The 20,441-nt window shown below is 46.3% G+C and overlaps 2 protein-coding genes across 5 annotated transcripts in view; one reads left to right on the top strand and one right to left on the bottom strand.

The window, feature by feature from the left end:
• The window catches only part of MMEL1 (membrane metalloendopeptidase like 1), a 39,711-nt gene extending 38,033 nt beyond the window's left edge, over window positions 1–1,678 (top strand). For all 4 annotated transcript variants that reach the window (XM_083752581.1, XM_083752582.1, XM_083752580.1 and 1 more), the window contains exon 23: window positions 291–1,678. In XM_083752581.1, the coding sequence (XP_083608707.1) occupies window positions 291–390 (100 nt within the window). In that variant the 3' untranslated portion in view covers window positions 391–1,678. The remainder of the gene's footprint in view (window positions 1–290) is intronic.
• Window positions 1,679–4,211: 2,533 nt separating this feature from the next.
• PRXL2B (peroxiredoxin like 2B) lies at window positions 4,212–18,640 on the bottom strand. Its single transcript, XM_083752879.1, has 7 exons — window positions 18,489–18,640; window positions 14,300–14,504; window positions 12,463–12,514; window positions 10,230–10,293; window positions 9,492–9,567; window positions 7,097–7,215; window positions 4,212–4,409 (listed from the first exon to the last, which is right to left on the bottom strand). The coding sequence occupies exons 1-7, from the start codon at window positions 18,546–18,548 to the stop codon at window positions 4,383–4,385; spliced, it is 603 nt and encodes a 200-aa protein (XP_083609005.1). The 5' UTR covers window positions 18,549–18,640; the 3' UTR covers window positions 4,212–4,382.
• Between the last annotated feature and the right edge of the window lie 1,801 nt (window positions 18,641–20,441).

Below are 20,441 nucleotides of genomic sequence, written 5' to 3'. Positions count from 1 at the left end.
AATTCTGTCACTATTACGATCCTTCACATGTTTGCTCTGGCGTACAGGACAATCGCCCCCAACCACTCTTTAATTTTAGAAAAACTCACCACGTAATTAATGTCATGTGCAATTAAAGCCGTAAGTGGCAGGTCAATTAGTGGTGAATCTGCCATAAGGAAAGATCACTTTCAACCACTCCAAGTTCTATGCATTTTGTAAAAGAAAAGGCCCTCCTGTGGTTCTCACCTAATCCCACACATTCCTTTCCAACCCTCAGCTTCTTTCCCTCTTCTATTCTTCCCTCCTAGGGTGATGGGCTCCTTGCAAAACTTTGAAGCCTTTTCTGAAGTGTTTCACTGCAAAAAGGGCACCGCCATGCACCCCGCTGAGAAATGCCGGATCTGGTAGCCCAAGGACTTGGCCTCTACAGTCAGACCTCCGTTGTCCGAATTTGTTCGGGTTTCGCCAATGACGTGCCTGGTGGTCTATTTTGTCTCTTCCCCTTGCCTGCTCCAGTTCAATCACAGCCACGGTTTACGGTGCAACTATCGCAGCAATGGTGGGTCAAGCTACAGTTGTGAGTGCGGTGATTCAAAGTGGACTAAGCACTAGTGTTTTGACATGCCACCTGTGTTGCTTCAGGAAAGAAAGAAAAAAAGACTCTCTCAAGACATTGACTGTTATTAAGACACATCAGGGTTCAAAAGATTAGCTACTTCAGAACAAAAGACAGTTCTATTTTTCAGCAAGGAGTATTACTTTTAATATGTCTTATGCCTTTTGGAAGTTTGGCAAAGTATCATTGAGGCTCCCTCACCCCATGCTGCTACTGTGTTCATCTTTGTCTGAGGATGGGATCGATCCACCAGCCCCTCCTAGCTGAACAATCTCATTTCATTCCCAATTAATGCTGCTTTTTGCACACAGCCTTGCTCTCAATCAGACAAGTATGCATATAAGTCATAGAATTATGGGGATGTATCCCTGAGACCATCAAGTCCAACCTCCTTACTCAACACAGAATCTGCTGTGCAGAATGCGATTCCAGCATCCCTGACAGATTCCCTGCTTTAGTACCTCCAGTAAAAAATAATCGTAGCATTGTAGGGGGTTGGAACGGATGACCCTCAGGGCTCCCTCCAACTGTACGATCCTGTGATTTTCTGCAGCAGTCACTTCCACTGTTGATAGCCTGTTAAACCTGAGACCATCTGCCTATAAAGCAGATGCTCTACCACTGCGCTGCAGCTCATTAACTTCATGGTGCTAGCCAGCCATGTCCTCTTTCAGGTACTCCATTCCATCCCCCTTATCAATTTCTTTTCCTTTCTTCCTATTTTCCTCTCTCTATGATCCCCAAACCTGCTCAGCCCTCATTGGGCTGGGAGTTTTTTTTGCAGCATGTGTGAGGGAGGGTTGCATCCATTAGGTCCCCCCCCCCACATATATATACTCTATTTCTGCAAACCATGAGTTTCAAGCATGCCAAGACCTCCTCCTCAGTGGCCCCATTTTGTTTTTTTTGTTTTTTTATATACATTTTTCTTAATTTTTTAACATATCAGTTGCAACATATCTTCACATCTTATACAATATTTTTGACTTCCGTCAACACCTCTGATGATTTTCCATTCTCAGTGACCCCATTTTGAGCTGCAATCCTGCTGGCGCTCAGCAACGGAGTTTGCCAATAGGGGGACTGCTTGCTCCACAAGCCTCCTGGCAATTCTACATGGCTTTTTTCCCCCAGCCAGGAGGGGTGGTGGGGGTTAGGGTGTGCTACCCATGCAAGTCCAACCAAAACAGCTGGAGGGACTGCACAGCAGCAGGGGGTATGTGCTAGGGAACGTCCACACCCTCTACCCAACAGTAGATTGAATGGCTCGGTACGCTGCCATGAAATTCCCCGCAGCTTGCATTGTGATGAGCTCTTGTGAAAGGTAGCAACGTGTCTTGGCTTTCATATGGTGAACTGTCTCTTCAGCCTGTCAGCTTTTGCTGTAAAGTGATGCTAAAATCCATTGGTTCCCTGACACATCTTTTCTTTTAAATGCTTTCCACTGGCTTAGTGGAATACAGTGGTACCTTGTTTTGAGTCCAGGATCTGTTCCAGAGCCCCAGACGCTCAATGAAACGGACACTTGACAAAGCGCTGCTCTGCGCATGCTCACAGAGTGGGTTGCGCTTCTGTGCATGCGCAAAGCGCGATTTAGTGCTTCTGCGCAAGCAGTAAACCTGGAAGTAACCTGTTCCGGTACTTCCAGGTTTGCCGCGGACATTCGCCAAAATGGACACTCAACGGGGTGGATGTTCACAGAGGTATTACTGTACAGAAACTCCATGTGGTCCAGAGGGCTGGGTAAGATAGCAGGCCCAGCAGCACAAATGCAACACTCCATATCTTTCTAGAGCAGGCATAGGCAAACTCCGGCCCTCCAGATGTTTAGGACTACAACTCCCATCATCCCTAGCTAACAGGACCAGTGGTCAGGGATGATGTGAATTGTAGCCCCAAACATCTGCTGCTCCAGAGAAACAGACACGGAGCAATGGATCCAAACTACAAGAAAGAAGATTCCACCTAAACATTAGGAAGAACTTCCTGACAGTAAGAGCTGTTCGACACTGGAATTTGCTGCCAAGGAGTGTGCTGGAGTCTCCTTCTTTGGAGGTCTTTAAGAAGAGGCTTGACAACCATATGTCAGGAGTGCTCTGATGGTGTTTCCTGCTTGGCAGGGGGTTGGACTTGATGGCCCTTGTGGTCTCTTCCAACTCTATTATTCTATGATTCTATTCTATGATCTGGAGGGCCGGAGTTTGCCTATGCCTGTTCTAGAGCATCGTCTGCACCAACTTGCTATAGCACTCTGACGTTACAGATGAGACAAGGTGGTCTTTCCCAGCCCTACCTAGAGATGCTAGGGATTGAACCTGGCAGAGTAAGTCCTCTACCACTTGCTGCTATAGCCTTGCTGCATGCAGCCACCAACCCAAACAAATGCCCAAGGAATGAATGCTTGAACACCCCATTTTCACAAAGCCAGTTGTAACTATTATAGAACCATAGAATACTTGAGTTGGAAGGGCCCCTAGTCCAAAGCCCTGTAATATAGGTGGACACCCAACTTGATTTTTAAAACCTACAGTGAAGAAGAGTCACCCACCACTTTCCAAGGCAGCCCATTCCACTGTCAAAGAGCTCTTACCATCAGAAAGTTCTTCCTAATGTTTAGTAGGGATCTCCTTCCTTGTAACTTGAATCCATTGTTTTGTATCCCATCCTCTGGAGCAGGGGAAAACAAGCTTGCTCCATCTTCCACATGGCAACCCTTCAAATACTTGTAGATGGTCCATACCCATCTGAAGCATACACAGCCTTAGTGAGCACAAGGAGGTGTATTTCCCAACACTCACTGTATTCTTCTTCCACCTGTAGCTTGTACTTACAGAGGAAGCTGCCTTATCCTGTGTCAGACCATTGGGTCCATCAAGCTCAGCACTATCCCTACTGATGGCCAGCAGCTCTCCAGGGTTTGGGACATTCCCAGCCCTACCTCAAGATGGTGCGGATTGAACCTAGGACCTTTCTGCACACAAAACAGATCCTCTACCACTGAGCTGTGGCCCTCTCCCATAGAAGCACTCCACACATTCTAATTTGCAGTCCGCAGAGAAGATTGCAACGTCTGATGAGACTGGCCAACTTCTCCTTCAAACCTCCGCAGGGGAAACCCCTTGCAAGATCGCTGGCCAATTTGTAGCATACGAGCAAGAGATCAAAGCCGGGGTGGGGCAGCTGTGGACCCTCTGCATGTTGCTAGACTACAACATCCATCATCCCTGCCCATCCTCTGGCTGGGGCTGATGGGAATGCAAGTCCAACAACATACGGTAGAGACAACCAAAGACTCCATATCCCAGTGTTATGGAGACTCAAATTATTATTTTTAACAACAAAAGGGCTGCTCTTGTTTCTTTTCTCAATTCGGATGCACAGAAAATGGGGGGCAGGTGTGGGAAGAGAGAGAACCAGGAATGGATTTGCATGTGTGTTTCCTTAGAGAAGAAAGATCTCTCAGGAGCAGTGGTGGGGTGCCATTTCGCACAAGTCCACCAATTGTCCCCAAAAACGACAGAGTCAAATCAAGTGCACATCATGTGTTGTTGAGATGGACACCACAGGACATTGTGCTTCCCTGCACCCGAAAGCAGCTGATTAACCCCAGTAGCATGGTAACCAATTGGCAACAAGTTTATTCATTCTTCGTCGGGCAGATTTACAAAACGGGACAGAACATCACCACTCTACTATGACAAACAGCTTGGTCTTCATTTGAAATGTGAAAAGGGGAGACGGGGAGGAGAACAAGAGGCTCTTAGCAGTTTGGTCTCTTTCTTCTTCATCTGCTACAGGCCTCACTGGTGCACTGCAGAACAGAGAAAGGGACTTGGTCCAATTGTTTATTGCAAAAGAAATACTCAGCCCCTTCCTCCCCCTCATCCCTGCACAATGCCTGGTATATTTAGCATCTTCAGATTTAAAACGCCATCTGTTTTTCTGTCTCAACTTCGCTAAAAATTGCTCTGTGACCTGCATTAAGTCGACACAAGGTTTCACCACCTAATTTTGAAGAGCCTAGTTTCCAATTGCACATTTGCTAGAGTCGTCATCAGATTCAAGAAGCCCTCCTTTTACAGGGGAGTATAGGAAGTTGCTTTAGGGAAGCGGGTGGCGCTGTGGGTTAAACCACAGAGCCTAGGACTTGCCAATCAGAAGGTTGGCAGTTCGAATCCCCACGACGGGGTGAGCTCCCATTGCTCGGCCCCTGCTCCTGCCAACCTAGCAGTTTGAAAGCACGTCAAAGTGCAAGTAGATAAATAGGTACCACTCCGGCGGGAAGGTAAACGCTGTTTCCGTGCACTGCTCTGGTTCGCCAGAAGCGGCTTAGTCATGCTGGCCACATGACCCGGAAGCTGTACGCCGGCTCCCTCGGCCAATAAAGCGAGATGAGCGCCACAACCCCAGAGTTGGTCACGACTGGACCTAATGATCACGGGTCCCTTTACCTTTACTATAGGAAGTTGCCTTAGGCTTATACCAAGTTGGGACCATGGGCCTACATAGCTCAGGACTGTCTGCAGTAGGGATGGGGTATGAATGTAAGAACCTTGCAGCTGGATCAGGCCAATGGCTCATCCAGTCCAGCATCCATGTAAGATGTAAGAACCTTGCAGCTGGATCAGGCCAATGGCTCATCCAGTCCAGCATCCAGTGGGAAGGGAAGCCTGCCAGGAGAACCCAAGGATAACAGCACTCTCCTCTTCTGTGCTTCATAGCAAGTGGTATTAAGAGCTTTACTGCCTCTGACAGAGGAGATAGCATGTAGTCATTGTGGCTAGTGGCCTCATTCTCCAACTATTTGTCCCCTTCTTAAAGCTGTCCAAGTCGGTAATCATCACTACACCTTGTGGGAGTGAGTTCCATAGTTTAACCAGGCACTGTGTGAAGAAGTATTTTCTTTTGTCTGAACCTTACAACTTCATTGAACCTTCCAACCTTCCAACTTCTAGCATTATGGGAGAGGGAGGGGGAAACTGTTTTGCACTTACTCTACACAATGCATCATTTTATTTATTATTTTTTCCATTAAGGTTTTATTAAAGCTTTTACATGATATAATAATAATAATAATAATAATAATAATAATAATAATAATAATAATAATATTTATTATTTCTACCCCACCCATCTGGCTGGATTTCCCCAGCCGCTCTGGGTGGTTTTCAACAGAACCTTAAAAACAGAATAAAACATCACCCATTAAAAACTTCCCTAAACAGGGCTGCCTTCAGATGTTTTCTAAAAGTCGGATAGTTATTTCCTTGACATCTGATGGGAGGGCCATACAATAAAATAAACTCATCTAAATAAAAACAAAACCAGAGAAAGAAAAAGCAAATGCAGAGCCCTCTCTCAAAGGTAGCTCTTAACCCTTGTCTCTCACAGAAAATGGTGGACCCTCCCAGCTCTCACCTGGGAGCTTTCCTTTCTTCTCACAGTCTCTCACACTGCGAAGTCTTCCCTGCCTACACCTTGCATCATTTTAAACACCTTTAAAACACTCCTGGGCAGCTCGTCAGCAGAGCATAGGACTCTTAATCTTAGGGTTGTGGGTTCAAGTCCCACACTGGACAAAATATTCCTTCATTGCAGGGGGCTGGACTAGATGACTCTTCTGGTCCCTTCCAACTCTACAGTAGTATGATTTCATGATCACATTGCCTCAGATTTGCCTTTTCCCTAACTTAAGCAGCCTATACTCTTCTACATTTTCCTCACAGGGGATTTACCCCATCCCCTTGAACAGCTTGGTGGCCCTTTTTTGAACATTTCTCAGCTCTACAGCAGGCCAAGTTTGAGGAAGCCTGATCTACAGTATCCTTTCTGAGGTACTGTACACAGTACTCCAAATGCGTCCGTCCTGTAAATTTGTATGATGAAGTGCCAGTTCAGGACAAATGGATGTACTTCTTTCACACAGCACATCGTTAAACTATGGAACTCCCTGCCACAAGATACATAGGGTTACCTTTTCCCAGTCCAAGGGGCACAATCCTGTGTGGGCAACCTTTCCAGGTCAACAAGCTCATGGTGGATGGGACCAGAGGCATGAGCATAGTTTGAGAAACCTTTCTGCCAGGCATATACAGTGGTACCTCGGGTTACATACTCTTCAGGTTACAGACTCCGCTAACCCAGAAATAGTACCTCAGGTTAAGAACTCTGCTTCAGGATGAGAACAAAAATTGTGCAGCAGTGGTGTGGCAGCAGTGGAAGGCCCCATTAGCTAAAGTGGTGCTTCAGGTTAAGAACAGTTTCAGGTTAAGAACGGACCTCCAGAATGAATTAAGTTCTTAACCCAAGGTACCACTGTACACTCTCAAGGAGAGTGTGTGGCAAGGGTGGTAATGGGTGGGGCCCAAGGGCCAAGGAATAGGTGCAGAGGGCCTCATCTGGCGCCACCCCTGGACTACTGGTTTCATATGCTGTCGCCAAAGTCCTTGGAGGAAGGGTAGGAGCCAAGGGTGATCTCCAAGACAGAGAGCTGCTCACCTGAGGCTTTGCTCCTTCTTCTACATTTGCAGAGATGCCAAGGGCAGTGACGATAGACTCCAAGGGAAGGTAGTCACCGGGGGACTCCTGAGCAGAATACAAAAGCAGATTCTCCCCTCCTGGAATGAGAAGGGAAAGAGAGAGAAGAGGTAAACAGGTACTAGCTGTGGAACGCTGTGTCTTAGCCCCTGCGTTGCATGTAGAAGGTTGCAGGTTCAACGCCTGGCATCTCCAAGTAGGGCTGGGAGAACGTCCCGTTTCTGAAGAGCCAGTCAGTGTGGACCAGGCTTCCTCAACCTCAGCCCTCCAGATGTCTTGAGACTACAGTTCCCATCATTCCTGACCACTGGTCCTGCTAGCAAGGGACCAGGGGAGTTGTAGGCCAAAAACATCTGAAGGGCCAAGTTTGAGGAAGCCTGGCTGTAGGCAATGCAAGGCTGGATGGATCATCAGGTCTCCCCTCCCTTTAAATGTCATCTGGAGGCACCAGGCTTCCTCAGCAGGAGAGATAGGAAGCAAAAGGCTTGTTGCATTTGAACCACCTCCATCAGGCACCTCCTGCCCCTGAACTATGCCAACTGTTCAACAGAAGAACAACTGTCTAGAAACTGGTGTGTTTTGAGTTTTGTTTTCCTCTTCCCTCTTTGTCCCTTTTCCCTTGTGTGTCATTTGTTTGTTTGTTTGTTTGTTTGTGGAAGTGTCTTGTTTTGATTTCGTGTATGCCACCCTGGGAGCCTTTTTGGCAGAAGAGCGGGGTACAAACGCTCTAAATAAATATACAAAAATAAGGCAGATTCCTGTGTTCCTGTGAAATGTTTTCTGCCCTCATCTCGCTCCTGGGAAGAGAGAAATGGACATCTATTAAGAACCCTGCTAAAGAAGCTAAGAATTGTCTAGTATGGGTAGCAGTAGCTTTCCCATAAATTTTTATCGATTTTCATACAATTAAAAAAATTCTATTCAGTTTCAATACAATATTCCCTTCACATTTTGACCTCCCATCCTTATTTCCATGATGTTTCTGTTCAAATCCTTTATCTACTGCCTCAAATATAATACTTATTTCTATAAGTATTACATCACATTCCTTTATCATTCTCATTCCTTTGCTTATATTTCCAGTCCTGCCTACAATTTTGTTTGACTATAATATTTTCTCAGATCGTCCGAAAAGGGTCTCAGCTCTTCCACAAATATTTCGTCTTTTTGGGTCTCTTATTTTTGCCATCCATTTTACCATCTCCATATAGTCCAATAGTTTTAGAGTCCCACTCTTTCATTGGAACTTCTTTCATTTCTGCGCATATGAAATTCTGGCTGCGGCAGCAGCATACATAAACAACTTTTGACCAACTTTTTTGAGGCCTACCCCATTATTCCCCAAAGAAATGCTTCAGGCTTTTTTTTGGGGGGGGGGGTGACTATTTTAACCATCTTTTTCAATTCATTATGCATCACTTCCCAAAAGCCTGTTGCTTTTTTTTACAAGTCCACCACATATGAAAAAATGGCCCTTCAGGCTTCTGCATTTCCAACATTTACTTTGATAGTGTCTTGTACATCTTGGCCAGTTTATTAGTTGTTAAATACCATCTGTATATAATTTTCTAATAGTTTTCCTTTAACATGTAACAGGCTAGACTGGTGACTGGGAGCAGCTGCCGAGACCACATAACACCGGTCTTGAAAGACTTACATTGGCTCCCAATATGTTTCTGAGCACTATTCAAAGTGTTGGTGCTGACCTTTAAAGCCCTAAACGGCCTCAGTCCAGTATACCTGAAGAAGCGTCTCCACCCCCATCGTTCTGCCCGGACGCTGAGGTCCAGCGCCGAGGGCCTTCTGGCGGTTCCCTCACTGCAAGAAGTGAAGCTACAGGGAACCAGGCCAAGGGCCTTCTCAGTAGTGGATTCCACCCTGTGGAATCCCTCCCATCAGATGTCAAAGGAATAAACAACTATCTGACGTTTAGAAGATATCTGAAGTTTTTTAATGACTGATGTTTTAATGCATTTTTAATCTCCTGTTGGAAGCTGCCCACAGTGGCTGGGGAAACCCAGCCAGATGGGCAGGGTATAAGTAGTAGTAGTAGTAGTAGTAGTAGTAGTAGTAGTTGTTGTTATATTTCATATCTACTCTCCACAACTTTTCCCTAGCAGCAGCTCTCCAGAGTTTCACGCAAAATTATTCTCCCAGCTCTACCTGCAGGCACTGACGATTGAACCTGAAACCTTTTGCATGCAAATCAGATGCTCTACCACTGAGCTACATGCTTTCCCCAAAACAAGCTAATGTTATATATTTTCTAAGCCATTTATGTTGTCTTTGCAATGTGCAAAAAACCAATCCCCATTAACAGAAATTGAGCCAAGGCAGTGGAAGGTTGCCCCCTTACCTCGGCCAACTATCAGCGTCCCACCGCTCTGCAGAAGATCTCCAGAAAAGTTGCCTTGAATACCGGCGGCATTTGCCTGCAGAGAGGGGGGGTGAGGAGGAAAAGAAGATCAAAGCCCAGGCCCCAATCCCCATCCGTTAAAGAGGCTTTTTCAGAACTTACTAGCATCCTCCAAGTCCCACTGGAGGCCAAGTCTAAGGACAAACCTTCAGATTTCTGGAGGGTCCCTAGCTCAACGGTGAGGCCAAATAGTGGGCCTGAAGTTTCAGCTGGGACATTTTCCAGTGCTTTCGGAGACCATTTAAATGCAATGTTTGAGGGGGCTCACAGTGGAAATAGGAGCTGCTTGTTCCCCACCCCGAAATCTTTAAACATAATTTTTGCCAGCACAGCAAATCAGAAAAGTGACAAGCACACTTGGACTTGGTGGTCTGGGAATTGCCAATAAGGCTTTGAACAGGGATGCCAAGCCTCAAGCCCAGGAGTCCAATCTGGGCCTCCTTGCCTTTCCATCAGGCCCCTGGAGCTCTCCCAAGCTACACCCTTCACCCATCCCGCTTTGTATCCTCCTTGAGAGCTGTCTGGGGGGGGATCACAAATTCACCGCAGCAAGTGCAAACAGTGCAGGCTAGGTGGACCATGGTCCTTCAGTTTCATGTAGGGCATCATCCAATGTAACTAACAACCCCCAAGGATGTCAAACTGTTCCTCTGCTGGCAACAGTCTTCACCAACTGACCTTTGTGATGACCTGTCGGACAGGCTTCCCCAGAGCTGCAGGGACTATACTTAAGGCATTGTACCTAAAAGGAGGAAGGCAAGTTAGAGTCAAAACATTAGGGACACAGGTGGAACATTATTTTCAAGAGTGGTGGCAGAAGGTCCCAGGTCCAATCCTAAGAATCTCTAGATAGGGCTGGGAATGTCCTACACTGGTAATGTCCTACACTGCCAGTCAGTGTAGACCAGTGTTTCTCAAGCTTGGGTCTCCAGCTGTTGTTGGACTACAACACCCATCATCCCTAGCTAGCAGGACCAGCGATCAGGGATGATGGGAGTTTTAGTCCGGCAACAGCTAGAGACCCAAGTTTGAGAAACACTAGCATAGACCAGCAGTTCTCAACCTGTGGGTCCCCAGATGTTGTTGGACTACAACTCCCATCATCCCTAACCTCTGGCCTTGCTAGCTAGGGGTGATGGGAGTTGTAGTTAAACATCTGGGGACCCACAGGTTGAGAAAGGCTGGCATAGACAGTTTTGAGCTAGATGGACCGATGGTCTGACTCTGTCTAAGGTCACTTCCTGTGTTCTTAAGACTGGTATGGAGGTTTGTGCAAATGGCATCCTGAAATTCTCTACCTGATTCAGCGGTTAGAGAAATTGAGAAGGGGTGGCATTTTGCCAAATGTCTCCAGGAGGAGGAGATGATATCTAGGTTTCTAGGGGTGGGGCTCACCATTAGCAGTAGCAATAACAGTTTTATTTTCTGGTGCTGTTGCAAATGCAGAAACCGTGTTGAGAGCATGGCTATTATTTTGCAACCTCCACAATGCTCTGGACCTAGCATCATTCCAATATTCTTTGAGGAGGAGAACTAGCCCTGCTGTACATCGGGAAGGGCTGTGTGGAGAGAGTCTCTTCCTTTAAATTCCTAGGAGTTTATCTCAGTGAATACCTTACTTTAAAAATAAATACAACCTAGGTGGTTAAGAAAGCCCAACAGAGACTCCATCTCCTCAGAATATTGCAGAAGAATGATGTCAATCAACATTTGATGATCTCCTTCTACCAGTCAACAATAGAAAGTGTCCTTTCATACTGCATCACGGTGTGGTACACTGGTTTGACATCAACTGATAGAAATAGCCTACAGAGGGTGGTGAATACAGCACAAGATATTATGGGCTGTCCCTTGAAACTGCTGGATGAAATAGCAGAAGAACGGTGCCTCAGAAGAGTGAGGAAAATTCTCAGGGATGATTCATACCCTGGCCGGCACTTTCTTGATCTCCTGCCCTCAGGCAGAAGATATAGAAGCATGATTAGTCGCACCAACAGGGTAAAGAACAGCTTCTGTCTGTGGGCTGTTAAGCTGCTGAATGAAAAGATAACAACAGGGCAACTGACTTTCGGGTTTGGTGGGTGTATGTCAGTAAACGAGGGGAATTAAGACTAATAGAGCTGAGTGGGGGGTGCTCGTGTAATCTCACTGTATACAAGTTGTACAAGTGACAATAAAGTATTTCAATTTCAATATGTTTATGGGGAGAGGGGAAGTAGCCGCCACATAAAAAAAAGAAAGAAAAAAGTGCAGAATATTTTTGCGTGCGTGCAGGACCAAGTATGCAGTGTAAGTCTGCATAGAGACTAGCCTACTATGCAAAGGCAAGCTTTGTATTAGTAGCTCCACCCACTTTGGCCTCTGGCCCCTCCCACCACTGCTGCACGGTCCCTGGAAGGTTGCCCAGAAGGAATTGTGGCCCTCATTCTGAAAAAAAGCTGCCTTACGTCATCAAGAAGAAAAGAGCCAGACACATTTTTAAAACCCCAAAGCTCACATTTCAGAGAAATGGCTTGAGTTATGTGAGGGGCAAGGGGAAGAGCCACAGACCTTTGCCTAGGTTAAACTGTGCAGAATCTCTCGCCAAGGTCACAGGTTCGATCCCCGTGTGGGACAGCTGCATATTCCTGCATTACAGGCGGTTGGCCTAGATGATCCTCGGGTTCCCTTCGAAATCTACAATTCTATGGCACTGTGGCCATGATGCAAAGCATACTTAATAGGGAGACAAATGATCAATTCTTATGACCCACCTTATTTTAGTGGTTGTAAGATGTTCTAAACCGTTTTCAATGTTGTGTTTTAATGTTGTAACCTGCCCTGGAACCTTACGGTGGGTAACTAATAAGAACAATAATGCTCAATGGGACTTTCCAAGTCCACAAACACACATGCTAAAAATGCAACAGACCTTTTGAATCCAAGATCTTGGTAGCACTGTTTGGTTTCATCCAGATAGAGTTCTGAAAGAAAACCAGAAGTTACTCAATGCAAAGACTAACATTTCCTGCCATCTAAAAGCCTGGAGGAGCATCCGTTGTTACTCCTACTCAGAGTAGACCCATGGGAATTAATGATGACTAACTGCTGCCAGGCTGCCTCAGTGGGAAAGAGATAATAAACAGGTCCATTCTATCTGCTTTCCTGAAAGTCCAGTTCCATCAGTCATCTCCTATCCCCTGAACTGTTTCTGTGTCAGCCGCTCATGACAAGAGCTACTATTTAAGAACTGGTACCTGGGTTTGTTTGGTTTCCTCTTCCCTCCCTGTCCCTTTTTCCTTTTCTGTCTTTTTTTTCAGATTCCAAGCCTGTAGGCAAGGGCTATTTTGTTTTACTGGCAGTACGTAAGCCCCCCTGGCAGTCTTTTTCAGCTGAAGAATGAGGCATAAACGCTCTAAATAAAAATAAACAACTTAGGTCTATTAATTTCAAGGGGTCTACTCGTAGTTGAGCTTAGCTGGATGCAAACCACTGCATTTGTTGGGCTCAATTTATACCCTATGCTTCTTTGTCTCAAAAGACAGGAGAGAGTCACGAAGGCATCCACCTTTCAAGAAATACAAAGCCAACACAATTTCACCCAAGATGGGAAACCTTCCCAGATATTGTTGGACTCCCACCATCCCCAGTTCGCAGAGGCTGATGGGAGCTGGAGTTCCAACAAGATCCGAAGGGCACCATTCTTACACATAAATTAAGATTAAAAACAAACAAAACTGTTCCATACAATTTTAATGTGGGGTGGAGGTTTCCAGCAACCTTGCATAGGTCTAGCAAGGCAGATACTGCTCATATGTCAGGCACAGAGGATGATTGGCTGGACATTCTGCATTCTTGCTTTGAGCAGAGGTGGGCAGGGGCGGCCAGCAATTAGCTTGGTGGGTTGTAAGCCGAGCCTTCCCTATACGAGTAGCATGTCAGTAGAGGCATATGTAATCGAGCTGGAAAGGATATCTGCTGCCACAGCATCCCTGACTGGCTAGCCAGCCAACCTCTGTTGACAACATCCCCAATTGGCTAGCCAGCCAACCTTTACTTGCAGCATTCCTGATTGGTTGTACTTCCAACGTCTGCTTCAACACATCTCCAAACAAAGGAGAGCTATGTGCTCAGCTGTCAAACAGCAGGTTTCCTTAAGCCAGGCATGGCCAAACTTGGCCCTCCAGCTGTTTTTTCCCCCCTTTTGTTCAATTTTATTTATTTTGTTTAAATAAGTAGTTCATAAAAACAACCAAAAAGAAAAATAGATTGAAGACACTCCAAAAATATTGAAAGCAAATATTACATACTTATCGTGTAATATTCCCCACCCACCCACAGCTTCCCTCCACCACAATTCTACTTCTTTGAATCTCTATTTCCACTTTTATCTTTGCATCCCAAATGTATCATTCTTTGTGTTTCTTTTATCTTTTATCTTTTCCAAATCATAGATATACTTTACATTTTTATTCTAGGCATATTAGAACAATATTTTAACATATAATCTTCAAAACATTTCCATTCTTTTTTAATTTTTGATTTGACTGATATCTTATGATTGATATCAATCGTAGGATATCGGCCCGCCAGCTGTTTTGGGACTACAACTCCCATCATCCCTAGCTAACAGGACCAGTGGTCAGGGATGATGGGAACTGTAGTCGCAAAACAGCTGGAGGGCCAAGTTTGGCCATGCCTGCCTTAAGCACCCCACAAAAGGTCTCTCTCCCCCTTCCTTCATGGGGCTCCTACGATCCAAGACCTACCTCCCGCAAAGTAATTTCCCTCCAGAAACTCCTGCAGGCCTAGGCTTTCTGGCGCAACACCTATTAAGCGGACACCGTTACTCTCCAGCACCTCTCTCAGCTTGCTGGTTTCCTTGGCAATCCAGCGGCACACCTGGCACCCGAGGCGGCGCAAGAACAGCACCACACAAGGACAGTCCCTCCAAATGCTCCTCAGCTCCACCACCTGGAAAAACCAGACAAGATCATAAAAGTGGCTGTCCGCACTTGTGGAACATGATGAGGCTTGAATGCCCAGCGAGAGAGCTCTTGGATAATAAAGTGGGCATAACAGGGGCTTGATCCTTAATTTTTGCAGAGCCAGATTTCTCAGACACCTGAGAAATGTAGGAAGATGTCTTCCACCAAGTCCATCTAGCACAGAATTGTTGGTTCTGGCTCCCTCCAGAAGTTTCTGGACTACAAATCCCATCACACTGGCTCTCTAGTTGTTTCTGGACTACAACTCCCATCATCCTGGCCATTGGCCATTCTTGCTGAGGATGATGAGAGTTGGAGCCCAGTAACATCTGAAGAGCATCATGATTGCCCTACATTGACTAGCTGTGGCACTTCAGAGCTTCAGTCTATACCAGCCCTACCTGGAGCTGCCCGGCACTGAACCATACATGCAAAGCAGATATTCTTTCCCTTGAACCCTTGGCCTGAAGGTGCATAGGAAGCTGCCTTGTGCAGGGGCGGACTTTGCCTCTCTTGCTCCATGTTGTCTACTCACTGACAAGACAGCAGATCAGCATGGACAGGAGTATTTCCCTGGAGATTCCTGGGACTGGACCTGGTACCTTCTGCATCCAAAGAATATACTAAGCTGTTGAGCCTCAGCCTCACAATTAAGGAGGAAAAAACCAAAGGCTTCATGTGGAAGGTGCCGCTTAAACCAAGGTTTATATGCAGAAGCTTTGGCTCTCCAAATATTGTTGGACTACAACTCCCATCAGCCCCAGCAAGCATGGCCAATGGTCAGGGATGATGGTAAATGTAGGCCGACATTTGAAAGGGAAAGGGTTCCCCACTTTGACATCACCTGTGACATAGGTAGTGTTACAGCCTGGAAACAAGGACTTTGACAGGTGGGCAGGACAAACCACCTGTCCATCATCACCTGGGGTCCTCACAACATCAGGTGGGTGACGTGTGGGTTCTCCCTGCCACCTGCCAACGTTGGCCCACAGTGGTCAGGACAGAGCAGAATCAGGCTTAGAGAGCCAAAGAGATCCTCCAGTCCTGCTCTGCAGTATCGTCGTTTTGAAAGGGAGCCCAAGCTTTAGACTGAAAGAGTGGGAAGGTAATTGCTGCGATGCGGTGTTGACAAACTGTGAAATCCTGACAACGGCAGCTCAAGCAACAGCCTGGCAGATGGTCAAAGCACAACTCACAAGACTAGCCCTACAAAACTCTGACGTAACAGGCAGGAGTGTCCCCAGATGGATTTCACAGGCAATGTTTTATTTAGTGGTGAACAAGGAAGGCCAGGCTGAGGAATGCACAGGTCTTGGCACATGCAGGGCTTTGCCCAGGTGCCAATCAGCTGATAGATGGTTCCTGCACGTCCCTTTCAGTCGAGCCCAATCATCAGCTCTGCAGCTGGCATGTCAGGTATAAAGGTAAAGGGACCCCTGACCATTAGGTCCAGTCGTGACTGACTCTGGGGTTGCGGTGCTCATCTCACTTTATTGGCCGAGGGAGCCGGCATACAGCTTCCAGGTCATGTGGCCAGCATGACTAAGCCGCTTCTGGCGAACCAGAGCAGTGCACGGAAACGCCGTTTACCTTCCCACAGGAGCGGTACCCATTTATCTACTTGCACTTTGACATGCTTTCGAACTGCTAGGTTGGCAGGAGCTGGGACCAAACAACGGGAGCTCACCCCGTTGTGGGGATTCGAACTGCCAACCTTCTGATCGGCAAGTCCTAGGCTCTGTGGTTTAACCCACAGCGCCACCTGTGTCCCAGGTATGTCAGGTATAGGGCAGGCATAATGGCTTGGCTAAACAACAACAACAACCAGCCAGGTGGACCAACTCAAGAGACCTAGTGGGTCTAATTAAGCCAACAAGCCAGATGTTCTGCACCACTGGTTTATTGCATGATTGTGCCCTACAGATCTTGTTTTTCCAAATAGTATGTACCAAACAAGGTAAATAGCATGTGTTCTATGTAAGTAGAAACTAGGAGCGGTGCTAATTAAGGCAGCTGCTTTCTCCCTATTGGGAAAGGGCATCTTTGCAAATCATTATTTAAGAAACCCGACCTTGGTAGTTTCACACCACCTGGTACTGTATCTGGCCTCTGTGCACCCAAGCAGGGTGTGAAAAGTATTGCCCTCTTCCAATATCCATCTCCAAGACCTGCGGCTCAAGAGGAATGGGGGTCATTAGGACAAGTGTTGAAAATAAAACTGCCAGGATCATAGATAGCTCTCTTGGAAGACCTGGGATAGCTCAGTCAGTAGAGCATGAGACTCTGGATCTCAGGGTTGTGGGTTTGAGTCCCACCTTGGGCAAAAGATTCCTGCATTGCAGGGGGTTGGATTAGATGTCCCTTGGGGGTCTATTCCAACTTCACAATACTATGATTCATAATGCCTTTGTACAGATCTAGGGTACAACTGCACTTGGAATGCTGCATGCATATGTTTTAAGAGTCAGAGAAAAGTTTGGAAAGGACAGTAAAAGTGATCGAGGTAACTCTCATTTCAGATATTCCTCAAATGCATCCTTGGACAAATAAGCAATACTCTTAAGAAAATTGCATTTATAATTGTGGCAGCATCTACATTGCACTTGAGAAAACAAGTCTCTGTCTCCAAGGGGATACAATCTAGAAACAGACACAAAGGGAAACCACAGAAGAAAGGGTAAAAGAGGGAATAATGGGCATTAATTTTACTGATTTTATAAATAATAATAATTTTAATTAAATTATAATATTTAGACCCCTCTATGTGGTATACATAAAAACTGGACAGAACACAGCCAAAATTGGCAGAGCTATTTAAAAACCACACACAAAGATAATAATTAAAATACAGATAAAATCTGCAAAACTTTCACAACAAATATAGGCAGCTAAATCATATGTTTGGGTAGTCTTGCTGAAATAATGAAGTTTCCAGCAGGGGTCAAACTCAATATAGCATAAGCTTATACCAGCGCGATACTGTGAATTAAGTGCTAAAGTTATCTCAGTCTCTATTCCTTCTCTATGGCCCTAGAGCAGGCAAGAGGCTGCAAATCCTACACAAACTCACCTAGAAGTAAACCTCACTTAACTAGCAGGACATAATCCTGAATCAAGACAGATATGGTTGCATTATTAACCAAGCACAACATGCCGTTTTGGAACTATCATTCACAAAGCCCAGAGTTCAGATCTCACCCATTGTAAGGCAAGCTTCTCTCAGCCCTACAACCGCTCACCACAGAAGTTTCTGAAATATGGGAATAAAACTAATTGGGCCTTAGGACTGTTGGTGAGTCAGACCACACAGAGTGGTTTTCAACCCGCCAGAGTGCAGAATAATGAGGATAGCAGGATGCTAGGTTTGCTAAAAATAAAAAAAAGATGTCACGTCGTTCCAGTACAGCTAGCTAACCAACAGATACAACGCACAGCCTCCTTTCCTCTTCAGGAAAGATCAGAAAGCAACCAAATTAAGCCACCCCTGCAGAGTGGACCAGCTTCAAACCCTCTCCCCGATCCGCTTCCATCACTGCTCCCCGCCCCTTAAAGCAAAGAGCATGTCAGTTCTGCGCTGAAGACGCCCAAAGACAACGCACAACAACCTCTTAGAAATTGGAGACGAATATCTCAATCGGTTAGCTGGTTAAACTAGAGTTCAGCAGCAGAGCTTATGCCTTTTGCATGCAAAGGTTCTGGGTTCAACCCCCAGGACCTCTGGTTAAAAAGGATCAAGCAGCAGCAGGAGAGACGACGACAGCGTTTCTCCCAGGACTCTTGAGGGGCGACCAGGCTGGCTGAGCGCAAGGCAAGAGCTCGGAATATCTAGGCAGTTACAAAACTACAACGCTTTTCCATGCAGGTAGCTGAGAATTTCAAGCGACTTGCCGGATCGCACTGTTTGCTATGCAGCTTCGGAATTACAAAATCGCAACACACACGCCCCGCCGTCTTATGTAAAGGGTCTCACCTCCCCACTGACTGCATGCTTCAGCGTGTTGGCTCCCACTTTGGCTAAATCCACCGCCATCTCTGCTCTTCTGAAACTGCAGCCTTCTCCCTGGGTCTCGCGCTCCCTTTCCCTTTATGGGCTCTGCGTCAGCTGATAGAAAAGCCACGCCCCCTGACTTCTGCAAGGTTCCCCCCTCCAGGATTCCTTATGCATATGCATAACCTAGGCGGAGCCAGCCAGCAGTTCCAGGCAGGGGAGGAGATATCTTCTCCCACGAAGCGGAACATAGATATTAAGAAGCATCTGGTGGCGGCAGAAAGTGATGTTAGCTGCATTTTGAGAGCTGAGCAGGGGCAGAAGCGGGTTAGCAGGGCAAAGGACAGGATGTGCTATTCTGGGGTGCTGGGAACTGTAGTCTATTCCCTTGCAGTGGCGGAGCTTCATGCTCCGGCACCTGGGGGCGGAGAGCAGGTGGGGGTGGAGCTGGCACGCATCCCGGGGGCGTGGCATGCCACCCACAGGGGCGTAGCATACCACCTGCGGGGGTGTGGCTCCAGCGCAGGCTGGGGGGCAGCTGTGAGGGCACACCACCGGGATCGTGCTGCCGGGGGCAGTGCACTCCCCCTGCACCCCTCTTCCTCTGCCAGTGCTCCCTTGCAGAACTACAATTTCCAGCACCCTTATCAAACTACAGTTCCCAGGGTTTTCTGGGGAAAGTAATGTAGAAGCATAGAACCATAGGCTTGGAAAGGATCCTGAGGGTCATCTAGTTTAACTCCCTGCAATGCAGGAATCTCAATCATACACAGCAGCAAACTGCTTTAAAACCACCCAGGTGCTGACCTTTAAAGCCCTAAACGGCCTCGGTCCAGTATACCTGAAGGAGCATCTCCACCCCCATCATTCTGCCCGGACACTGAAGTCCAGTGCTGAGGGCCTTCTGGCGGTTCCCTCACTGCGAGAAGCCAAGTTACAGGGAACCAGGCATAGGGCCTTCTCGGTAGTGGTGCCCGCCCTGTGGAACGCCCTCCCACCAGATGTCAAAGAGAAGAACAACTACCAGACTCTTAGAAGACATCTGAAGGCAGCCCTGTTTAGGGAAGCTTTTATTGTTTAATAGACTATTGTATTTTAATATTCTGTTGGAAGCCGCCCAGAGTGGCTGGGGAAATCCAGCCAAATGGGTGTGGTATAAATAAATTATTAATATTATTATTATTATTATTATTATTATTATTATTATTATTATTATTATTATTATTAGAAGGCGAGTCTTTAATGCTTTAATGACATGGGGTGGATGTGCAATCCTCTAGATACAGCCCAGTATCTTTCAACATCAAATGGCTGGGTAAAGGGGAATGTTATTAGGGTCACAGTTTAGCAGGGAGGGTATTCCACAAATGGGGAGCCACTACCAGGAAAGCCCTGTTGTGGGTCAATGCTAACCAGCTAGTCCTCACCAGCAGCACTAATAATGGAACACTGTCAATTCCCATGGTGTCTTGGCAGGAACTTTGTGTGTGTGTTAGGTCAAGGGAAACAGTGTTGTAATATGCTTGAGGGGGGTTATTTAAAAGGTGCTTTTTCTGATCTATTTTAGTTTATGGGGTGCAATAAAGCACATTTATCTGCCAGATGCTCAGTAGGAACCTCAGTTGCCTGGCAACAGCTTCGACTTTAGCAGGTACCTATGTATGACAAGCCCCTGGGAGGGAAGAGGTCAGCTACTCAGTTACTTAGCCAGGGTTCTCCCATTTTTCCAGTCTTAAATTCAGTTCTCCACATTTCTGCAGCAATTTGTGGTTGATGAGTTTTTGGGAGGATTTAAAAACCAATCAGCATTTCAGTGCAATTTTCTTCTACTCTATTCTGCCTGAGTCAGACTCTGCCTGGACTAGATCACCTTTGAGGACTCTACAATTATATGATTCTCTTAATAAATGCATTTTTGTACATAGTTTTGACTAA

Source organism: Podarcis gaigeae (assembly GCF_964106915.1).
Source record: "Podarcis gaigeae genome assembly, chromosome: 8".
NCBI lineage: Eukaryota > Metazoa > Chordata > Lepidosauria > Squamata > Lacertidae > Podarcis > Podarcis gaigeae.
This window is presented reverse-complemented; position numbering and strand designations above follow the sequence as displayed.